The sequence below is a fragment of the Physeter macrocephalus genome, chromosome 1 (genome assembly GCF_002837175.3).
Source record: "Physeter macrocephalus isolate SW-GA chromosome 1, ASM283717v5, whole genome shotgun sequence".
In the NCBI taxonomy this organism is placed as follows: Eukaryota; Metazoa; Chordata; class Mammalia; order Artiodactyla; family Physeteridae; genus Physeter; species Physeter macrocephalus.
In genome coordinates this window covers 89,117,327-89,142,307 of record NC_041214.2, presented here as the reverse complement: position 1 = coordinate 89,142,307, position 24,981 = coordinate 89,117,327, and the positions used below count along the sequence as shown (strand labels likewise).

The following is a 24,981-nucleotide window of genomic DNA, read 5'->3' as shown; positions in this document are numbered from 1 at the left end:
AGCTCAATAGACTCCAGTCTGCTCATTTTCACCACCATGCTCCTGGGCCACAGTGCACGGCAGCCACACCAGGCACTGTCATTCCCGACCTGGAAATGAATGGTGGTATGAAAATTATATAACAGCAGAAACGAACTGTAGGGGGAGGGGAGTTTCTGCCAAATTAATAAATTAGTGAGAACTGCTGGCTCCCTCCCTCCAAATCAATCCTTGAGAAATGATGGAGGGGTAAGACCCCCTCACCACCCCCAGTTAATAATACCACCAAATAGATATGCATATATACTTCAGAAAACTGGGCTGTTTTGAAATGGTAATGGGGAGACAGGAGGAGGAATGTGAGAGGATAAGTTAGAAAAAAAAAGGAGGAAAAAACCCCATCTGTGGAGATCCAGCATGGGGCGCACTGCTGGTGCCGGGGTTCCGGGGCAAAATCCCAGAGTGGCAAAGCCACAGACTCATCTCAATCAGGCTGAGGACTGATTTGCCTCAGATATTTATCTTCTTCACTTTTCTCTTCATCACCATGATGCTTATCCCTAAAGATTATTTAACACCTATATAGGACTTACGGGCTCCCTCTTTACTCCTCTGTCAAACCTATTGTAAGAAATGCAGATTTTACACATTTTATTTACTTAGTAACAAGCATAAAGCTTTACAACTAACCAAATCATTTTAGAACAGTGGCATAACCTGTTTTATCTGAACTCTGTTAAGATTCAAGGCTCTGGGGCTGGTCTGGCAAGCTGTGCTGAGGCACGCGACATTTGCTCTATTCTCTGTAGCTACCTCAATTCCATTAAATTTTCAGACCCTCAACCAAATATATCAAAGTCTTCACTATATAAACACTAATGAGCACCCATGTGTGTAAGCACATGTGAAATCTCTTTCAGTCAACCTGTAGCCTTCTTAAAATGTCATTAGGAGACCTAATGGGGTGGGGTGAGGGGGAAGCCAGGAGATGTTCAGATATTGTGATTTGAATATTTTCAAATGAGACAATGTCAGAAAGTTGAGTTATTGTTTCTGTTGAAATTGAAAAAATTGTTAGTGGCACTGAGTGTTAAAATGGCATCGAATCTAAGATATACTAATGTCTACAGGCAGAAAAAAACATTTCTATACACATAAAATGAGAATGGGGACTTCCCTGGTGGCGCAGTGGTTAAGAATCCACCTGCCAATGCAGGGGACACGGGTTCGAGCCCTGGTCTGGGAAGATACCACATGCCGCGGAGCAACTAAGCCCATGCGCCACAACTACTGAGCCTGTGCTCTAGAACTCACGAGCCACAACTACTGAGCCTGCGTGCCACAACTACTGAAGCCCATGTGTCTATAGCCCATGCTCCGCAACAAGAGAAGCCACCACAATAAGAAGCCCACGCACCACAACAAAGAGTAGCCCCGGCTCGCCGCAACTAGAGAAAGACCATACACAGCAACGAAAACCCAACACAGCCTAAAATAAATAAATAAATTTATTAAAAGAAAAAAAATGAGAATGGTATTGGTCATCTACCAGAACATCAGATGGTGTATTTGGACTTCTATCTCCAAATATGTCCAGTTTATTTCAAACATTAAGGAACAAACTTCTGGCGGAACACTAACAAGCTGATTTAAATAAACCGCTCCATTTCAACGTATCTACCAGAGAGTTGTTGACAAAAGACCCGTTTATGTATTGACACTCATTAAATAAGATATATTCTATGAACATACCAAAAGGTAGTATAAATAGGTAATGTATGAGACACAGGCGCTTTGTCTTCAGTATACCATACAAATAATATTGAATTTATTCAACTACCTGAAGTAATTTATTGTACATAGTTCTAGCTACTTACATGAAATATTTAAAATGTTAAAAAATCTAAATATTATCATTAAAATTTCCCACAAAGATCTCAGCTCAGCAAGTAGGTCACAGAGGCTGTGTTCAGTCCATTTCACAGTGCTTGGCTCCAGGCCACAGGGCAGGATGGCTCTGAGTGCACATGGTGAAGGCATGCCCCGGGTACGTTCTCTCAAACTACAGTCAGTTTATGAGGAAGAATCACGCTCCACACTCCACAGCCACAATTTACTTGCCGCTACCAAATGGAGTGTGGTACTTGAATGCGCAGAGCGGTCCTGCAGTGAGACTCCTGGCCCACAGCACAGAACAAATGGGACAGGAATAATCTTCAGCCAGAGACGGCTGCCCTGAATTGTGTTAGTCGGCTGTCTTTCCTGCTTAACTATTTGAGGAGGGTTATTCCCTGCAGCTTTACATAAGACCTGTCCCTATTCTTTAAGTAGGACAATTTTACTCCAGTTAAAGTAAAAATTGAATTATGCTTCATAATAAACACCTCATCGTCCCCATATAGAGTGCATGGCTGTGTTTGTATTCGTCATCCAGGTTTAAAAAAATTGATGGTGTTAATTAAGTAAAGACAAGATGCAGATTAGTTTCCATTTTTATTAAAGCTGTGTTTTTTCTAAGTAATATATTATACTTAAAGTTAAATACCATAAATAAAGATTAGTTCTTAAATCTATTTATTAAAAATGTAAACAAAAAGAAAATAATCCACCACTCCCTCCCCAACCCTGACTAAATGTATCAAAAAAAAAAAAAAGTCATCCTTTCAGGTAAGTTCTTTCTTCAGAACAAGTAGCAAAGACTTTATAAAAATATGTTAGTCCTCTTGGGCTGTAGGGACAGGGCACGGATGACTGGTGCCAACTGTGAAACAGGTCTGTGGGGCTGTGACTGAAGTCTACCTCCTCCTGCCAGGACTACTCAAATGCCCTCAGAAACAGGCTCTTCTCTCTCTATTCAGTGTCCAAGGACAAGGACAGCGCTAAGGCACTGAGCACAGGACACTGCGATGAACATGGTGTGTAAGCTGGCATACTCCAGGAGGTGGGTCAGAGCCAGCAGTGACCTAGCAAGTCTGCATGAATTAGTCATGCAGAATATTAGAATATTCTGAATATTCATGAATATTAGTCACAGAATATTAGAGCTGGAAAGATTCTGAGAAAGCATCTAGTCATTTTACAGATGGTCTCAATCAGTGAGTCTTCTAATATTGAAGAGAATATTGATAAAATTTTATGGAATACTCTGGTATATTTATTTATGTATCTTCCTAAAACTATTTAAACTTCATTAATGTTTCACTTACAAATACTGATAAACTCTAAACCAACATATTAGGCTGAAACTAATTTTAAGCATAATTTATAACATTTTTAGAATGCCTAGTTGATCTTAACAAAAATAAGTATCCTTAAGAAATAAGTAAGGGAAAAGGATGTTTTTCAGAATACAGAGGGATCTATATTAAGACTACCTAACTGCTTTTCAGTTTCTTTAAAGCTATCAGCTCAAGTCTAGCGACATGGCTTTTGCTTCCTTCCTGTAAATTCTGTTCTTGAAAACCTGAGAGACAAATTCACTTGTTAATTTTGACATTGGGACCTTAATACTATCAAAATGAACCTAAGTCTGAACTGAAAACTGAGGTAGTCAGTTTTTATAAGCACTTGACCCTTTTGAGTCAGAAAGGGACTTCAGTCTACTATCCTCAAATCAGCTATCCCCATGCCCCTTCCCTGCCCCACCTTACTCCCACCATGGCTGCCGTCTGCATGGTCTCTTTCTCAGTGAACTGGTTTTGTGAACATAAAGGGCATTACCTGCCACAGGATATTGAAATTTAGGTCATCTCAAATTCTTCAGTTCAAAACTTAACTCTAGCCTGCTAATCCTGCATTTAAATTTCAGATTTTAAAAATCCTTCTTTTTAGAATATTATTTTAGAATTTTATCATATTATAAGGGACTAAACCATGCCTCTTACAGGTTCAGTGGCCTTCTAAATCTTCACTGAGTATACTATGCAGAATCAGTGATAAGCAACCACTTTCAAGACTTGTTGAAGAAGAAGGAAGACACCAGCACTGTCCTCAAAAACTCAAGATTTCTTAACATCATACTTTACCAGGTTCTACATTTGTGCAGAGAAAACACTGGGCTACCAGATTCCAAGCTTAACAAATATATATATAGAAAAAATGTCATCTATAATATTTTCTTCAGAAAGTCATTAGTGCAAATATAATTATATCAATAAAAAATAAAGCAAAAATATATTTCAAGTATAAAAAGCACCATGCTCAGAAACAATACTACCTAAATGGCATTACTGCACAACAGTCAAAATATAATTGAACCTATCACTGTGAGTCTCAAATATATTATGAATCCATATTATTTTTGGTGAAATTCTTTATACAACTTTGCAGGATGATTCATAATCACATTGGATATATAAGTTTAGATTTTTATACCTTTCTTTAAAAATATACTCTACATTTTTCTCTGACTTTTCATGTTTAAAGTATGCAGAACGTAGGCAGAAACACCATTGGTATTAGATTTTCTTCAGCTGAGGCTGGCTATGCTAGAGACCCCCAGCTTTTCACGATGACAAATACCTCCAATTTAAAATTGTAGGCAAATAAGTATTTTAAATGTATGCATTTTTTAAAAAAAGGTGACTCTCCTCTATGCTGGAGTTGCTGTTTGGCTCCAGTGCCAAATAATAAGTTGGAATTACTCTTTAGTAATTATGCTGTTTGTTCACTTAGCACAATTTCTTAAACTGAGTGCTCAATAACTGTATGCTGAATTAAAGGGCCAACCAGTGAATGAATGAATGAATGAATGCATGTCCAAGGCCTGTGTTTCTAATGCCACAGGACTTCATTAGCTTTAGAGAGAAAAACTGGGCATCATTCATCATTAAAGATTTTCAAATTGGGTTTACTAAGTAGGGTTGGTCAGCTCTAGTACAAGAGCAGAATTGCTTCTGGGGACCAGAATCTATGGGTGACAGAAAGAGTGTCAAATACAAGAGGTAAAGGACATTACCTCCTTTTAAAGCAAAGGCAACCTTTGACTTCTGTGGACTAAGCCATACCCTGTGTGGTAAAGTGGACCCTATTGGATAGGCCCTACACCAAACCTACACTTTGCTATAAACAATTCAGACCATCTTGTTTTGACTTATATCTTTTCTTCTTACACATAAAATAATTTTCAGATAGTCAAATTCTTCTGTAACAACTCCTAAGCCCACTTGAAAATAACTGCATACCTGTCTATATCAGAATTTCTTTTTATCTTCGTTGGTCAAAAAGGAAAGTTCTATTTTTGTTGGATTGCAGTTGTCATAACTATTATCTGAAAAACATACAATTAGGTTTTCTTTTATTTGCATGTCTTCAATGTTTTCACAGGGCAGAGTATTTTTCTCTCTCTGCTTCCCAGTTTTTCAAGTCATTATTAAACTAATGGAGAATACAACTGGAAGCTACTCTCTGAAGATCAATGAGTACAGATACAGCTACCAACACCTAATGGTTCAGCAGGAAACTGCCACACAGCTGGTTTGAAAAGGCTAGCATGGTTAAATCATAAGATTTAGCAAAACATAATTTAAAAAAAAACAATGAGAACATGATTTAGCTGTACCATATACAGTCATTAAATTCAAAATAGGTATAATAATGATATAGAAATCCCAATTCAAGTTATTTTCTGTAAGTCAAAGGACAATTTATACTTTTGAGGACAGGGTCCACAACTTATAACCTTGCAATGATTAGCTGTTCTTTAAATTATTGCAGCAGTGATGAACTTTCCCATTGTTTTAGGTTAATGAAAATGCTGAGGTATGTAATAACTGAAAATTTCACCTATTATCCCATTTTCAAAGGAAAACTTCAAGAAGAGTATTTATCTTGAAAAATAAAGAGACTTGGTGATTTGGGATTCCTCCTCCTTCTCCAAACTTTGAGGCTGTTGGGTTGCTGATGAGGAATGACTGCTGTGAAGCTCTGCTTCAAGATCTGATTGTGGTCAACGCTTCCAAGCCAAAGTCAGGAATGCCACTTCTGCCATCTGCATAGGCTGGCACTTGCCCAGATTTTGTGCTTTGTTCAGAGGAACATGACACAAAGGAATGTCTTCAGAATTCACTTTTCCATTCCTAATGCCATACGCACAGAAGAAATCCAGCCAGCAGAGGAAATAGATTGCCTAGCAGAAGCCAAAGGGTAACCACCGGGCTAGAGGAACAGGAACAGAGATCTAGGGTTGAAAACAAAAAATTGACTTTCCATAGACATTTTTGGAAAAAATTATACCTACTAAAATGTTGACAGATGAGTAGAGGTAATTATTAAAAGGTGAAGAAGGACTACCTTGAAGAGTAGAATCAAGAGTGACTTCCTGAAATCCATATATGCAAAGTCTTTTTTTATGTTTATAGAAAAAGAACAAAATATTTATGTAGGAGAAAAGAAGATGTACCTACCATATCAAGGTTCAAAATCAGCACCCAAAAAAAGACAGGGTAGTATCCTGGCAAAGCTAAAGATGCTACACAGGAAAGTAAATGAAATTCTTGGCTATTCTGACATGGGATGCTGGACTCTCTTCTTCTATTCTACCTTGTCCCTTCTAAGGAGGGTGACCGTATAATTTATCATCCCATATCAGGACATTTTGAGATAAGCGTTGAAATAAATTTCTAGTCTCAAGATGGAGCCTCTCCTGCCCATGGTGCCACATCAGCAATTTAAAACTTAGATAACTTTCATGTTTGTGTAAATGCTCCACTTGACCAGAACCACAGAATATCCAGTCAGCCAATCTCCAACCGCCAAGCCAATGTGGGCTCTATACTTATTTCTTTGTTCCTTGATCTTTCTAAACAAGGTTAGATACTTAACCCCGGCCCATCAACCTAAGCTGAGTACTTCTTCCTTGTTTCCTGCTTGTAGCCCTCTTCCCTTATTTTACAGTTCTCTGGACTCCTGAGAGTAGAGACTGCCTGTGTGAAATAAAATTTGCTTTGATCAATTAAATTGTTCTCTTTGATAATTTTAACACAAGGGAATGCTATTAGTAATCATACCAGGACAACAGGCACGTGGACTGTCTCAGGAAAAACAGAACATACGTTCCCCAATCTCTAAATATCTACCCATCTATCCATATCACCCCAGGCTTGATTTGGAAACAGCAGAAGATTCTATGAGTTTTTGGCAGTAGGAGTATATTTTAATTTATCTAAGAGTTGTTCTAACAGCTAAAACTATTTCCCCCAAACAATTCTCAGAATGGAGTACTTTTTTAGCAGTCAAGAGACCAGGTCAACCTGACTTTATTTCAGGATGAGTTGTCCTTTCTACTATTTTGACCAATAGAGAACCAACCAAGCTTCAAGTCTGACTTGCTTAAAAGGTAAGAAAAAAAGGACTGGTTTTTCAGCTATAGAATTAATAAAATGATAATGTTAAGGCACTAGAGCTTGTTCTTCTGAGAACTATACAGTGTGGAATAAGTATTTTAAAAAATTATTTCACTGTATGTAATACAAGTAAACCATGGAGAACTTATATTCCTCCCCAATGGAACCAGCTGGCAATCATTAAATGTTAGAAAAATCAATCCTTCTCAAAGTATGGTACCTGGGTCAACAACATCAGCATCACCTGGGAACTTCTCAGGCTCCAACCCAGATCTTCTGAATCAGAAACTCTGGGGATGAGTTGTAGCAATCTGTGTTTTAACATGATTCTGATGCATGCTAAAGTTTGAGAACTCCTGACCTAGAGGTGCAAGGTCCAATATGGCAGCCATTAGCTATATGTGCTATTTAAATTTAAATTAACCAAAATGAGATGAAATATTTAGCTCCTCCGTCACACTAGCCACATTTCACATGTTTAATAGTCACATGTGGCTAATGACTATTGTATGGGACAGTACAGATTATAGAACATTTCCATCACCCCAGAAAGGTCTACTGGATAAGTTCTGGCCTACAGCATCAGGTAGAGTGGTCTTGGCTGGAATAAGGAATAGACCCTGGAGTCACTAAAAACACAGGCATATCCCTTTATCTCCCGGTTCTCAATTTGGCACAAAGGAAATAGGAGGAGAACTGAACTAACTGTTGTTTATCTACTGTTGGTACTAACATTTAACAAGCTATTAAAATATTAATGGCCGCTCTGGAACATTGGTCGTCCTTCAAAAACACTGCACTTTCTGTGATAGTACTCTTTAAAAAGGAAAGATACAAAGAGTGTGTTTCAAAATGAATCAGAGACGATCAGATCTGGGTTTTGATCTGAACCTCATTAGCTGTGACAGTGAATATATCACTTAATCTCTCTATACCTTAGTTTTCTCATGTGTAAAATGATAATTCCTACCTCATTAGGTTTTGTGATGATTAAATACAATGATATAGACATAAAGCACTCAGCAAAGTGTCTAGCATTTAATAAATAGAAACAAAACAACCTCCACAATCTGAAGAGATCAGAAAATTTAGAAATAAATCTTTCATATTCACTAATGGAAACTATGCCTAAAAGGTATCTATTCCTTTTTTTTTTTCTAAAAGGCACCTATTCTTGTAATATTTTATACATTTTTCAAAACTGTGATTCGGAGGTTACAATCCTTTTTTGAGCATGCTTCCTCATAGAACTGGTTAACAGGGGAAGAAATCACAACATAGTACCACAGTATCAGAAGGGTGACTACAAAGAGGGAGCTGGATAAGAAGTTAAGTCTAGGGCGCAGGTTGGTGGAGGGGGTGGGGTCATTTGCAATCTCTACTCCCCACCTCCTTTCAACAGATTCACTTGTCTTTGCCATGCTCCAAGGACAGGAACTAATCACTTCACAGCTCCTTGGGCTAGTCTGGCTTTCTCCTCATTTCTACACATTTTTTTACTGTACTCCTAAGATTCTTACCCCTGAACCAGCTGGAGTAGCTCTCTCTTTAACTCAACTCTAACTGTGAATGGCTCAATCAATGCTCATCTCTTGGACACTGAAATGATGATATTTCTTATAGTTAACTCTGAGATTAGGCCTGAGGATGGGAACTCCATCAGAACCACCTATTTGTAGACTAGCAGCCCTTTAATTCTAGCCAAAGCAATTTAACAATAACAACAAAATCAAGTCATCCTATCACTTCATATGAAAGTTAACTAAGAATATTCAACACTACATTTATTATATACCATATCAAAAGGACCTAAGATCTTTTAATTCATTGTGCATTCCTATTATAACTGCAGAAAACTCAGCTGGCTCATAGGAGTTAAGTGAAAAGAGTTAACACAGCAGGCCTGAGATGGCCATCATTTGGAAGTCCTGTTTGCAAGGACGGCCTTTAGCTGGTGTCTGGAAAGTGGTTTCTTCCAGACTTCACCCACTGTCCCCTTTCCCTTTGCTGATTCTGCTTTGTATCTTTTTGCTTTAACAAAGCTTAGCCATAAGTACAACTAGAGGCTGAGTCCTTTGAGTCCTAGAGAGTCATGAGATCTGGGGGTGGTCTTAGGCACCCCTAACACAAGTATTAATCTCCCCAAATTCACCTTCTACTTATAGCCCATGTCTTGATAAAGGCCCCAGAATGTGGGAAAGAAAGGGAATTAAATTTTAGAGGTGAAGAAACTTTGAGCTATAAAGTGAACGTAGCCCTGTTTTCAGCCAGACCATGGAGCAAGCAAAGGGCTATATAGTTCCATTTAAAAAATACCTCCAGTTGAGAAAATGAAACATGGCCTATTCTAAAATATCAAACTGTCATAAAATCTCATAGGTCATTTAACTAAAATATCATAGACCACAGGTCAAAGCTTTCATTGAGAGTTCATTAGTTCTGCTTTTAAAACTCTTAGAAATGGGTCATCAGCCTCAGTTTGCACATCTTCATCAACAGGGAATGCACTATTCTCAAGAGAGTCCCTTCTATTCCTCTCCTGGTTCTAAAGGATTTTACTGGAATCTGTCTCCCTACAACTTTAATTCATTGTTCTCAGTCCTACTCTTTGGAGTCTCACAGAATGAGTAAGATATCTCTCAGTAAAAAACACTGTCTTTGCCAGCCTGTCTTTCTATCTCACTGTGTATATTTGCATCTCCCTGCACCTTTCTCTTCTTTGTGGGCATGTCAATCCCTTCTTTGAGCATCTTTTCCAGTGACTTTCCCACTCTTTCACCTCACCTAGTTATAATATAACTAAAATATATTTAATTGCTTTTTGTATTCATGAACAGAATTTTTACTCTTACTTTCAAAATGAATGGCTGAAACATTAACTTTCTGTAACTGTCAATGAATGTTTTTGTGCAAGTCAGAGGTTCTTCACATATAGAAAGTTTCCTCACCCTCACTCTTACTGAAGAGAGGTGTCAAGTCTACCTACCTTCAATTTCTAACCATGGAGGGAAGGCGATCTTCCCATAAAACTGCAATTAGAAGAGAAGACGCGCAACCTGTTTTAGAGCTTCCTTGCAGGGAATTTTCAACACCTTGTAAGAAAAGTCTTTCTCTGTACTCCAACCACAAAGACTACTCACCTAGGGGTAGAGCTCGGGTCAAGTTAGTAGTTGGAGGATCTGTTTCTGGGGGACAGAGCTCACAGAAGTCCCAACATGATGGGCAGAGCAAGTTTCCATCATGAATCCAGCCATTCATCTGAATACTGACGGGGAGGACCTGCCCGGCCCGACTACACAAATATGAAGTATCCTGAACCCAAACCTTCAGACCTTGTGGAGAACAAGAAACCTTCAAAAAGTGAAAAAAAAAAAAAAATCAGATCAGTAAGATTCTAGTATGTGAGCCTTCTCCCTCAACTGTAGGAAAATATGGCAGAATTTACTAAAAATGCTAGCTATAAAAGACAATTTGGAATGTGGGCATATTTTAATCTCATATAAAGAGGGTTAAGTTATTCATGTTCTAAAAGAATTTCACTCTGTGGTAGTAGTTCTTAGACTTTTTGTCTAGAACCTTTTAAAAAATCTAATGAAAGCTATGGACACTTCCTGAAAAAAATAAGGTAACATACATCTTTACATACAATTTGGATTCACAGACCCCTGAAGCCAAGTTATCAATAATAACATTTCTGTAGATTCTAGTATCCTCCTATAATTCGGTTAAATGTCTGTCAAAGAGCCATGAATCATGTCACTTTTTCTACAAGTTGCTAAATTTTGTAACTCAAATTTTTTTAGTTGTTTTAAATTATAAAAATAGGGTTTCCCTGGTGGTGCAGTGGTTAAGAATCTGCCTGCCGATGCAGGGGACACAGGTTCGAGTTGTGGTCCGGTTAGATTCCACATGCCGCGGACCAACTAAGCCTGAGTGCCACAACTACTGAGCCTGCGCTCTAGAGCCCACGAGCCACAACTACTGAAGCCCACGTGCCTAGAGTCCGTGCTCTACAACATGAGAAGCCACCACAATGAGAAGCCCGCGCACCTCAACAGAGTAGCCCCCGCTCTCCGCAACTAGAAAAAGCCCATGAGCAGCAACGAAGACCCAACGCAGCCAAAAATAAATAATAAAAACAATATATACTCATTGTAAAAAAAAAAAAGCACACTGTACAGAAATGACATAGTAAAAGTTTGTTATTCATTATCCCTATCCCAGATCCTCTGCTCAGAGATGAAAATGGTCACAGTGATTTTATACAACTGGTAACATCTTTAAAAGCAGGATTCATATCTCAAATACAAGGGGTAACTAATGAAATCCATTTAAAAAAACAAACATATTAAAGCTAACTTTAAAAAAATTTATAATGACTGTGTCGTCTTCAAAGTTGTTTTCTTTTTTTAAAATAAATTTTATTTATTTATTTATTCATTCATTCATTCATTCTGCCTGCGTTGGGTCCTCGCTGCTGCGCATGGGCTTTCTCTAGTTGCTGAGAATGGGGGCCACTCCTCATCGCAGTGCACAGCCTTCCCGTTGTAGTAGCCACTCCCATTGTGGAACACAGGCCCCAGGTGTGCAGGCCTCAGTAGCTGTGGCATGCGGGCTCAGCAGTTGTGGCTCGTGGGCTCCAGAGCGCAGGCTCAGCAGCTGTGGTGCACAGAATTAGCCACTCCGTGGCATGTGGGATCCTCCCAGACCAGGGCTTGAACTCTCATCCCCTGCATTGGCAGGTGGACTCCCAACCACTGTGCCACCAGGGAAGCCCTCAAAGTTGTGTTCTAAAAAGACTTTACATTATGCTACTTCACCTTAAATATTTCTGGAACTTCTCTCCTGGAACTATCTTCAAAGAAAGTGCATGGTTCTGAGTATGTTTGACGGTGGCAAATTTTTACTTTGCAAGTAGATGTAATTTTTGGAATACCAAAAACTTGCCCAGATCCAAGTCTGGTAAAGGCAGTTGACTAAACTGGTTAAGACTAGGTCAACAGAGGTATGATGTAAAATACTGAAATTGACTTCTTAGATGGCTATTAAACTATCTCTAAAAGCAATTTAAACAGGAGTTCCAAAAGTGTTTTTCAACAATGGAGTCATTTTAAAAACAACTCTTTTCATCAATTAAGTTTAAATATAACATTCATTTGGAAATTTAAGTTATAATAAGCTATCAAAATAAACAACAAAGTGTAAACTCTTCTATAAGTCTGTCATTCAATGACCCACACCCAGTAAGCATCACCACAGCTGCAATGCAATGTAATCATTCTTTTAAGTGAGAATTGACTGGGTATTGTGCTTGGTGCTGAAAAGTATACCAAAGAAGTCCATGACACAGTGCCTGACCTCTAGTAGCTTTAATTAAGGAGCGAAGGGTAGGCTATACAAATTTCCCCCCTAAATTAACAGTGTCAGACTGTTTTATGATAAAGAGGCAATAAATGAAAGGAAAAAGAACAACAAAGATTAGAAAGTTTCATGGAAGAAAGCATTTATATTCTAAAGATGTGCACAGGGTTTGCATCACAGTGAGGGAGACATGCTGTGAGCTGGTGGGCTGTGTCAGAGTCCAAGTGGGTGAGGAGGGTAACCACGTAGGGGTGGATGAAGATGGAAAGGATGTGGACAGATCAAATAACAAGCATATTAAGGACAAAGAGAATCAGATTTCTCACTGCTTGAAAGAAGAGTTACAAATATGGGAAGGGAGAAAACTAAAATGAATTATTTGGTGTTAAACTGGAATCAAAGATACTGGTACAAACTCGTGGTTACATATATGCACATGTACAAGTATATATAAAATTACATACACACATATACTTCCTAGCTCTGCTCACCAAGAAGGCCTGGGGAGCAGCTGTATCCCAACAGCAATGAACAATACATCTAGCACCCAGACTTTATTTTTTAAATAAATTTATTTATTTATTTTTGGTTGCGTTGGGTCTTTGTTGCTGTGCACAGGTTGTCTCTAGATGCGGCAAGTGGGGGCTACTCTTTGTTGCGGTGCTTGGGCTTCTCGTTGAGGTGGGTTCTCTTGTTGCAGAGCATGGGATCTAGGTGTGTGGGCTTCAGTAGTTGTGGCATGCAGGCTCAGTAGTTGTGGCTCGCGGGCTCTAGAGCGCAGGCTCAGTGGTTGTGGCACACGGGCTCAGTTGCTCTGCAGTATGTGGGGTCTTCAGGGACCACGGATCAAACCGCTGTCCCCTGCATTGGCAGGCAGATTCTAAACCACTGTGTCACCAGGGAAGTCCCTAGCACCCAGACTTTAGTCTCTAAATACCTCACTCCACTAAAAGAAACAAGAGCTCCTTGGAGAAATGATTAATTCCAGGGCTGGGCAAAGAAAGTGAAGATGAGCCTAGAATATCTTGTGCTAGAAAGCAAGGAAATAGTTAAAACGATAGGACAGCCAAAAGGACACAGGAACCAACCTGAAGGGCTCCCTCCCTTAGGCTAAATCTGGGGCAACTTAAATATCCAAATAAATAATGATAGCAATGGTAATACCCACTGAATAAAATGCAATCTGTGAGTCAATACAGATTTAAATGCATAAATTAATAAAATGAAGGTATGATAAGAAATAAGTTATTGATATAGTACTTTTCCCCCAAAATACTTACTAATTAAAAAGGGAATTAATTAAAAGAGAAAAATAGTAACTTGACAGTGGAGAAGCCTGGTAGATACCAGCAAGTTAACATGACCAGCAAAGGGACAAATCAAGAGTGCAGCACCAGGGACTTCCCTGGTGGTCCAGGGGTTAAGAATTGTCTTGCAATGCAGGGGATGCTGGTTTGATCCCTAGCTGGGGAACTGGGATCCCACATGCCATGGGGCAACTAAGCCCGTGCACCACAACTAGAGAGCCCGCGTGCCACAACTACTGAGCTCACATGCCACAACTACTGACCCCGCGTGCCCGGGAGCCTGCACGCCACAGCTAGAGAGAAGCCTGCATGCTGCAACTAAGATCCAACGCAGCCAAATAAATAAATATTTTTTTTAAAAAATCCAATCAAGAGAAACTCTGCTCCACCACAACTAGAGAGCCCACGTGCAGCAACTAATGAGCCTGTACACCACAACTAGAGAGAAGCCCGCACACTGCAACGAAAGGTCCTGCGTGCCACAACTAAGACCTAATGCAGGCAAAATAAATAAATAAATATATATATTTTTAAAGTGTACCACCAAAAAAATACAAGCATCACTTCTGTGATATTACTGCCCAAAACATATTACATGAATTTAATCATGAGGAAACATCAGACAAACCCAAATGGAGGCACATCATAGATAAGAAATGGCTTGTAATCTTTAAAAGTGTCAAGGTTATGAAAGTCAAGAAAAGACTGAGGAACTGTTCCAGATTGAAGGAGACCAGAGATGTGACAACTACCCAATATGTGCTATCAGTGCAGATACTATTACTACAAGGACATTATTGGGACAATCGGCAAAACTTGAATGGGGTCCAAGAATTAGATGTATCAGTGTTATTTCCTGATTTTGTTGGTAGTACTGTGGTCATATAGGAGAATGTTCTTGTTTATAAGGAATATACATTAAAGTATTTAGGGGTGAAGGGGCAGACTGTCAGCAATTTGCACTTAAATGACCCATATTTTTGTACCATTCTTGCAACTTCTCTGTCAAAATAAGTAAAACAAAGACCAACAGAAAACAAAACAGCTAATCCATATGCTAATTGTTTGGAAATCATGCACATTTTCCCATATAAATGGTTGTGAGTATTAAATTAGCAAAATTAACTGACAACACTAGGTACTACAGGGAAGCCAAGTACATTCAGTCTTTGTAGATGGTATTACAAATCTACGTAATCCCTTTGTGGTGGTGGTGGTGGTGTAGAGAAGACATTAAAACAGGCTGAAAAGGTTATCCTCCTATTATAGTTCACACTGTTCCAGCTTTATCCCCTTTATCCTAATAGTCTCACTTATGTGAATTTATTTCAAAAAATTGATTTTAAAAAGGTAAAGCATGTAAATGTACTTACAAAAGCATTTTTATACAGTGAAAAGTGAAAATTAATTCAATATCTCACAGGAAAATGACTTCCCTAATTATGATACTTTAAAATGATGCAATGTTCTACAGCTATGAAGAACAGTAAGTATTATTATTGGGAGAACTTGGAAAAGGTATCTTGGTCTGTATAAAAAGTACTAAGTAATAAAGTCACTAAAACAAAATTATGTATTCTGATTACAACTAGATAAAAACTATGTATTTAAGCAATACATAATCTTTAATAGAATGAATTCATCAGAAAATGGTTGCTGGATTATAGTTGTCAGATTATAGGATTATAGCTGGAAAGTATTTATTTTTAATTGTCTTTTATAAGGTTTCAAAGGTAATTTTACATGAATTGTATGGTGTGTGAATTATACCTCAATAAAGCAGTTACCAAAAAAAAGAGTTAATTTTAAAGAAACTTTAAAAATAATAAGTTAAATTGTCAGCTACATTAGTCCATTTAGCTCTTGTAGGTGAAATGGCACAACAAATTCTTATGTTTCAGTTTTCAGGATCACACTCTCCTCCCTGATGTCCGTTAGTAGGGTATGGAATATTCATTAGGTTTGATGCTCCTAAGTTACAGAATGCCTGTATCTTAGTAAGTTCTATAGTGATACAGTCATTTAATATCAGACATGCAAATAATAAATTAAGAAAATAGTAGTTTGTTCTCTTTGGATTTCTAATTTCAAAGGAAAAAAATCTACTATTAATCAGTAGTTGATTTATTAATTCTTAAATCCATGCTTTCTTCAGATTTTATAAAATAAATTATAGTTTTTTTCCATTACAAAGTAGTTTTAAAGAACAAAATTACAGAACTTTCTTGGTGGCACAGTGGTTAAGAATCCGCCTGCAATGCAGGGGACACGGGTTTGATCCCTGGTCTGGGAAGATCCGACATGCCGTGGAGCAACTAAGTCTGTGCACCACAACTACTGAGCCTGTGCTCTAGAGCCTGTGAGCCACAACTACTGAGCCTGTGTGTCACAGCTACTGAAGCCCACTTTGCAACAAGGAGAAGCCACCGCAATAAGAAGCCCATGCGCAGCAGCGAAGACCCAACGCAACCAAAAATAAAAAAATGTAAAAAAAAGAACAAAATTACATGTTTCCTAATATTTCCTTAGGATCTATGTCCAGAAGCAAAATTATTATAAAACTTGCTGATATATAGCAACTATATATAATTTTTAAACAGAGAAAGGCAATTTCTCTCAAAGAAATGACAATATTTTGACAAAACACAAATATACAAACAATATTTACAATAAATAAGTTAAAGTATTAATCAGTAGAAATAAAAGATATGAAATGTATTTGAAAATATAAAAACCATATAATGAGATACAATTATGTAATATTTGGTACAGTTATTAACAATCATATGGTTTACCTGATAGCATCCACTCCCCCAGTCCGGGTAACTCAGCTTCCTTTCACACTTTTCCATGACAAATGCTGATTTCTGAATTAGACAAACTGAATGAGGTCCATACTTTTCAGCACCATAGTTTTTAAAAAGGTCTGAAGCAAACCAGAAAAGTTTTCTTTATTAAAAATTGACTTTGGGCTCAAAGAATAAGAAATTGAAGTATTCCACTCTTATAATTAAAAGTTGCTTTAAAAATCAAACATGTTTCATGGAAATTTTCAATTAAAAAAAATCAAGAGAGAGGGTTCCAAACTCAAACGGGATTCTCGATAAAGCAATTAGTAGGAGAATTATTATATCAGAAACAAGAGATAAAATTGGGCCTAAAGCAACTAAGTTAAATATATAGAGGAAATGGCACTAAGAATCACCTTCAATGGTGTCCTAAATAGGAGTCACTTCCCAAGTGACCCATGATAGGATGAGGCCAAGTGATTTATATAACGAAGATTTTTTTGGAGTGCTGCAACTTTTGCAAGACGTTCTTGTATTTTCAACTTATGCCATTTCCTGGAAGTCAATAAATGACAGGTTGAGCTAGTCTTCGACTAAGCACAAACCTGCAGAGGTATGGGGCAGACTAAATGAACCCTAACTAGCTAATGGACAAAGGAATGAAGTCCTTAAAGCCTAGGAAAAAAAAAAAAAAAAAAAAAAAAGCCTAGGAATAATTTTCTCTCTTTACACTTAATACAAGTTTCACCTTTTGAAAGCAGAGTTCAATCAGCCCATTTTGAAATATTATAAAGATAAAAATTTTATGTCAGTTTAAAAAAAACTTAATTGTATAAACTAAGAAAGAAAATGTAAAACAATAAAACAGAACTTTATATTTCTTTATTTATGAATATTTCAAAGTCTTCAAAACACATAGTGATCATTGTCAAAAAAAAGAAAAAAGGGGTCAGGCCAACCCTCAGGCCAAATCCTGAGAAATACCTGTTTTTATAAAGAAATTTTTATTGGAACACTGCTATACTCATTCACTTACATATTATCTGTAACTGCTTTCACACTTAACAGCAGAGGTGAAAAGCTGCAACAGAGACTGCATGACCCATAAAGCCTAAAATATTTACTATCTTGCTTTTTATAATAAATATTTGCCAACTCCAGCTCTAAAACATTAAAATGGGATACTATATCTTTGGCACACCCGTAATTGACAAATACGTGCATTTCTTTTGCTGTAACATGCAACTGTTGCGTAGTTATGTCATTAGACATTTATTAAGTAGGTAAGTGATGGGAAAAAATGACTGTACAAATCCAGTTACATCTGCCAGGTTTAAGAATAAAAGGAAAAAAATTATGGAAATTTTAATTTTAAATGATTTAGTCTGAAATAAAGTATGGAATGGGGGCGGGGAGGAAAGGACCAGGTTGAAAATTTTGATGACCACAGGCAGAAAAACTACTTATTGCTCTTGATTAACAAATCAGATATGAGAATATTTTGTTTACAAAGGTGGTTAGTATGAGCTATAACTACTATTGCTGAATATACAATTGCCATACTGTTTATTTCCTTGATGACTTGTTCATTTAAATATACTAAATGGGAATAAATAAGATGGCAATACATCTTACTAGCCATGGGACAATAGTATTATTCTGACATCTGGAGAATGACACGTTATGTCTAAATTACATAAAATGCACACTCCTCAGGAGAGGAAAGAATAGGATACCTAATACGATTTAATAAAAAGAGTTCTGCATTGGAGGATCTTGCACTGACATCAATTAAACATATTACTTAGTAGCTCTTCCCTCATCTGTGCAATTCAATAATATCTTCTCTATGTCTCTTGTCAGGTTTTTAGAAGAACAAAATGAAATGATAAAAGTGAAATTGTTTTGCAAATGAAAAGCATCATACAAATACAAGGTATTACTAAACGGTAGTGTGTGTACACACATGTGCAAGTGTATCTAATAGCTAACAATCCTATGTGTCATAATTCTAAGCACTTACTGTATTAATTCATTTAATTCTCACAACTCTATGAGACAGGTATTATCTCTTTTATACAGAGGAGAAAACTGAGGCACAGAGAAGTTACTTTGAACAGGTGGATAGCAGTGGAACCACAACATAAACTCAGACAATCTGGCTCCAGGGTCTGTATCCTTAACCACTATTTTGTATTGCTGATATATACTTTTAATATGTATATAACATTTAACTTCACTAAACTACTAACCTGGTTGATTTTCCAATACTCTACAATCTGAGCTGCGCTGATATTCACCACTTAAATGCCAACTGAATTCCTGACTGAAAGGGCAGTAGTCAGCAATTTCTACTGAACCACCGTAATAAGGCAGATCTTCTGTAGGTACTCCACTGAGTTCATCAAAGTACTACAAAGAAAAAAATATTAGGAAGGCAGGAGAGTAAGAAACATTCTATATAATCAAAACAAAGCCCACAGGCAATTTATAGCAACCAGTTAATGCTGTATAACACAAAGAAGATATTAATCTATTTTTTTCATACATAGTACAACACAAAGATAGTAATATACTACCTGAGGGGTATTTTGAGGTTGTTGTAGTTTTAGAAATAAGCAAGGTAAGTAAATTAGTCTGTTTTTTATTAGATGACAAATTTGACTAATGTTTTAAAAGGATGAACAGGAAGAGTTTTTTTTTTTTTTTGCGTTACGCGGGCCTCTCACTGTTGTGGCCTCTCCCGTTGCGGAGCACAGGCTCCGGACGCGCAGGCTCAGCGGCCATGGCTCACGGGCCTAGCCGCTCCGCATCTTCCCAGACCGGGGCACGAACCTGTGTCCCCTGCATCGGCAGGCGGACTCTCAACCACTGCACCACCAGGAAAGCCCCAGGAAGAGTTTTAAGAGCTGACAAAACACAAAACTAATGCATAGAATTAAGATGTTTTAAATTTAATGTACTTCAAGTGTTTTTAGAAGAATTAATTTATATGTTGTTTTGACAAACTTGAAAAAACTATAAGAAAATGAATGAGATCATATATATAAAAAACTTTGAACACCAAAGGAACAAGGTACCAGATAAATTTTAAAGATTTCACATTTTAAATTATATTACTAAGAGTAGAAATATATAGTCACCATCTTCTGGTGTCTAAAGCACTCAGTGTGGTCATAAACATATGTAGGAAGCTCAAAATTTAGCAGCAATCACTTTAAATTCACTTCTGAGATATCATTTCTGACTAATGGGTCCTTTGTCAATGGCAGGCAGAGCTGAGGCTTTTTTTAGAAATAGCCACTTCAACAAAAAACTTAAAGGTCAAATCAGAGATTCAGACTGGACACATGGGACCGTTTCCTTCACCTTTCAGATCTCATTAGGCAAACTTTTCTAAAGCAAAACTTCCAAGTCTTCTAATTAACTGTACTACAGTACCTTAGTTACTCTATTTTATTTCCTTTAAAAATTTTTTTTTAATTTTATAATGGGTGTAGTTGATTAACAGTGTTGTTTTAGTTTCAGGTGTACAGCAAAGTGATTCAGTTATACATGTATCTATTGTTTTTCAAATTCTTTTTCCATTTAGGTCATTACAGAGTATTCAGCAGAGTTCCCTGTGATATACAGTAGGTCTTTATTGGTTATCTGTTTTAAATATATCAGTGTGTACAAGTCAATCCCAAACTCCCAATCTATCCCTCCCCCTCCCCCTTCCCCCCTGGTAACCATAAGTTCATTCTCTAAGTCTGTTTCTGTTTTGTAAATAGGTTTAGTTGTATTATTTTTTCAAGATTCCGCATATAAGTGATATATTTGTCTTCTTCGGTTAGTTTCTTTCTTTAAAGAACCTTGTTTTTGATATAGAGACAAAGACTTTGGAAATAATTAAAAAGAAAATACAAACAATTTATAAAAAATAGATCAAAATAGGGACTTCCCCAGTGGTCCAGTGGTTAAGACTCCATGCTCCCAATGCAGGGGTCCCGAGTTCGAACCCTGGTCAGGGAACTAGATCACACATGCCACAACTAAGACCTGGTGCAGCCAAATAAATAAAAAAATAAATATATATTTTAAAATAGATCAAAATAAATATTCTAAATGTCTCTTACCATTACTACAAGACATTGCTAGATATTAATTAATTGCTATCAATTAACACATTGGTTATAAAGAAATGGAAGAATTCTTCAGTTTTTTCTAACTTACAGAAAACAAATAGGGGCTTATAAATTGAAAAACTTAAGAGAATTCACTCTTCTAATTCAAAATGGAGACTTCTTTTTAAAAGGTTGATTCCTGAAACCGTGCCCCAAACAAGTGTTACCTGGTACTCCTGAGGTAAAGGTTTCGGAAACTTCTGCAAATTACACACTGCAACTGCTCTCTGGTCCTGTCTGCAAGTTAACTGCAATGGATTACTTCTGAGTGTGTTACAGTAAGGGCTCAGCATTTGTCTCCTGTACACAAAGATAAAACACCATGGTATCAAACTCTGAAGAAGATATTATAAGTCTATTCTAGAGTTTGTCTTTTCCATTACAACTTCAATATGTTTTAATATCTTAAAACTAATTGCTAAATCAGTTGTAAGTTATAAACTTACTTTTCAAAGCATAAAGGAAATGCTTAATGTAGGTGTGAGGATTAATGCTAGATATATGACTATTTCACTGTTATTAAATAAGGTCCTATTTATCTCTTTCTCCACTTTTGCCATAAAATGGAGTCCCAAGGTCCCTAACCAGTCTGCCTTCTTCTCTCTACCTTTCAGTCTTCTTACGTTTGTTTTACTTATAATGTCTAGGGGTTTTAGTTGTACTTAGAAGGAGGAAGAGGAAAGAGTACATCTACATCTTCCCAGAAATGGAAGTGGGACTTGTATTTTTATATTATTTTTTAAAAAAGGTTTCCCCGGGGAGTTCCCTGGTGGCCTAGTGGTTAGGATTCTGGGTTTTCACTGCGATGGTCCGGGTTCAATCCCTGGTCGGGGAACTGAGATCCTGCAAGCTGCACATGGCACTGTGAAAAAAAAAAAAAAATTCCCCAGGTGATTGTGATGCATTCAGACTAAGGAGCTATGTTGGGGAATAATATGATGTTGTATCCCGCAGGCTTGCAAGCCTGGTAGATGCCCAGCCTCCAGGCTGAAGAAAGAACGCAGAGACAGTGACAAAGACATCAATGGTTTATTCTTACACATCTGAAACAAAAGCATCCTGGAGTGACACCCCACCGTGTATGGCAGACTGCAGGAGGGACACGGCAGCAATCTTCCCTACTCAGGGGAGAAAGGGGCTACCATTTATGGGGGAACTGACGTCAGGTGGGCTCATCAGTTACCAGAGAAGCCAGCAGCTGGGGTGGGGGCAAGCATGTAGGCAGTTACTGATTAAGACCTATAATTCAGAGAACTGGAGAGTCAAGTGAATGAAGCAGGGACTGGTAGAGCAGATGAACAGAGAACAAGAGGACAACCATCTTGAATGGCCTGACCATACACATATTTTATTTGGCATTTTATGATTAACAGAACTTTCAAAGAGTATATAATCTCATTATTTCTGAAAGGAACCCTCCAAAGTAGAAAAAGTATCTTCATTTTACTGATAAGTAAAATGTGTGAGACAATTAGCTTGCCCAAGATCATAAAGCTGATGAAGGACAGAGCTGAGACTTCAATCTCTCTCTCCAAGGCCAGTGCCTTGCTCATCACAGAAGTACCTGGTGATGGGTACTTGTGTTAAAGATGTTATTCTTATCTTTTGTCATCTGGGCTAGGCCTCAAAGCAGTTTAAATCACTCATAGTTTCTACTAAGGAGTCTGACGTCTGAGTTATAAGCCTGCTGTGAGAAAAGCTGCTCATAAGCAGTAGCAGGAAGCACTGCAGTTACTTTTGGGACAGCTAGTTAACTCCAGTACTACAACCTGATCTGCCATTGTAGTTGTTCCCAAATTTTGCTGCACATTAGAATCATCTAGAGAGATTTTTAAAGTCTCCATGCCCACCTTGCACCCCATACCAATTAAATCAGAATGTCTGAAGGCAGGAATCAGGCATTAGTATGACTCATAAAAGGACAAACTGGTAATTTGAAATTCATCAAAATTAAAAAACTTTTGCTCCACAAAAACCCTATTAAGAGAACTAAAAGTCATATTGGCATAAGACACGAAGAGACTTCTCACCAAAGAGGATATGTAGATAGCAAATAAGTACATGAAAAGATGTTCAACATCATTAGCCATTAGGGAAATGCAAATTAAAACCACAATGACATATCACACTACCTTTCAGAATAGCTAAAATAAAAAACGGTGACGGGGGCAGAGTCAAGATGGCATACTAGGAGGATGTGGAATTTGCGTCTCCTCACAACTAGGGCACCTACCAGGCTCCTGTGGGGCACCATGGAGACCTAAGGGGATGGGAGGAAACCCCAGTGACTGGGTAGGATGTGGGGCGTGGGAGGAGTGAAGGGGGAGGAGAAGTGGAGGCAGGATGGGACTGGCACCCCTGAGGGGCGGCTGGGGAAGGGGAAGGGATCCCACACCCCAAGGGAGAAACTGGGGAACCACTGGGAGGGCAGACGATCAAAAGGGAGCGTGGTCAGGTTTCCCCTGCCCACCTGGACCCCCAGGAACCTGTTGAGAACCCAGGCCTGATCCTCTACCCACCGAGGCCCCCTCCAGCCACGCGGGTCCTGAGGGAGTGGGAGGGAGGGAAGGGGGAGCAAAAGTAAAGGCTGGACCTACGGGACCAGCACCCCTGAGGGGTGGATGGGGGAGGGGAAGGAGTTCCTACACCCAGCGGGACCCACCCACAGTTAGGGTCCAGCCCGACAGTGGACAGCCTGGGGGAGACAGTGGGGGAGGGGCGCAAAGGAACAGAAGGGAACGGGGTCAGTGCTTTCCCTGTCCACTTAGGTACCGGGAAGCCAGCTGGGCTCCCAGGCCTAATCCTCTGCCCTTGGAGCCTCCCTTCTGCCACACAGAGCCCAAACCCCGCCCCTACACCCCCACCCAGGGCCCCACCTCTATACTCGGAGACCCCCTCCAACGGCGCTGGGCCTAAACCCCACCCACACACCCTCACGCAGGGCCCTACGTCCAAACTCCGGAACTCCACACTCCAGAGGTCCTCCTTTCAACATGCTGCCTCTCCCCTTCTGGGCAGGTCCTAAGCAGAGGCCCCGTGCCATGCTCAAATTTCACCCCCCACCCGCCTAGGTCCTGCCCCACTCTAAACCCCGCCTCTGCCTAAGTTCCACCCCCACCCCCCCAGCCTAAACTGTGCCCCCATAGCCAAGACTATTTTTTCTTTTTTTTTTTCCCTCTTTTAGATTGGGGTTCTGTTTTACCTTGTTGATTCACTGTTGTTGATTCTTTTGTATTTTTCCTAATAAAGCTTTTATTTTTCTAATTTTATTTTATTCTTTATACTTTGTTAGTGATCTCTCCTTTTGGCTTGTTGCCCCCCTCCCGTTTTTTTCTTTTTTTTGCTGTGGTTTTATTTTACCTTGTTGCAGTTGTTTCAATTATAGTTTTATTTTTCCTGTTGTATTTTTGTCTTTCTAATTTTATTTTGTTTTTTATAAAAGCTTGTGGGATCTTGGTTCCCAGGCCAGAGGTCGGGACCGAGCTCCTGTGTTGGGAGCTCTGAGTCCAAACTGCAGGACTATCAGAGAACCTCAGACCCCAGGGAATATGAATTGGAGTGAGGCCTCCAGAAGGTCCTCATCTCAGCAACAAGACCCAGCTCTATCTAACTGCCTGCAAACTCCAGAACTGAACGTCTCAGGCCAAACAACTAGTAAGACAGGAATACAGCACCACCCATCAAAAAAAGAAAAAAAAAAAAAAAGAAACGACAAAAAAATATGTTACAGATGAAGGAACAAGGTGAAAACCTACAAGACCAAATAAATGAAGAAGAAATAGGAAACCTACCTGAAAAAGAATTCAGAGTAATGACAGTAAAGATAATCCAAAATCTCGGAAACAGAATGGAGAAAATACAAGAAACATTTACCAAGGATCTAGAAGAACTAAAGAGCAAACAAACAGTGATGAACAACACAATAACTGAAATTAAAAATACTCTAGAAGCAATCGATAGCAGAATAACTGAGGCAGAAGAACGGATAACTGACCTGAAAGATAAAATAGTGGAAATAACTGCCACAGAGCAGAAT

At 38.5% G+C, this 24,981-nt stretch overlaps 1 protein-coding gene across 1 annotated transcript in view; it reads right to left on the bottom strand.

The window, feature by feature from the left end:
- Nucleotides 1-1,523: 1,523 nt before the first annotated feature.
- LMLN (leishmanolysin like peptidase) overlaps nt 1,524-24,981 on the bottom strand; it is a 76,834-nt gene continuing 53,376 nt past the window's right edge. Inside the window, exons 13-17 of the mRNA XM_024124212.3 lie at nt 21,113-21,245; nt 19,032-19,191; nt 16,786-16,916; nt 10,463-10,673; nt 1,524-6,157 (exon numbers count right to left, since the gene is read on the bottom strand). Of these exons, the coding sequence (XP_023979980.1) occupies nt 6,057-6,157; nt 10,463-10,673; nt 16,786-16,916; nt 19,032-19,191; nt 21,113-21,245 (736 nt within the window). The 3' untranslated portion in view covers nt 1,524-6,056. The remainder of the gene's footprint in view (nt 6,158-10,462; nt 10,674-16,785; nt 16,917-19,031; nt 19,192-21,112; nt 21,246-24,981) is intronic.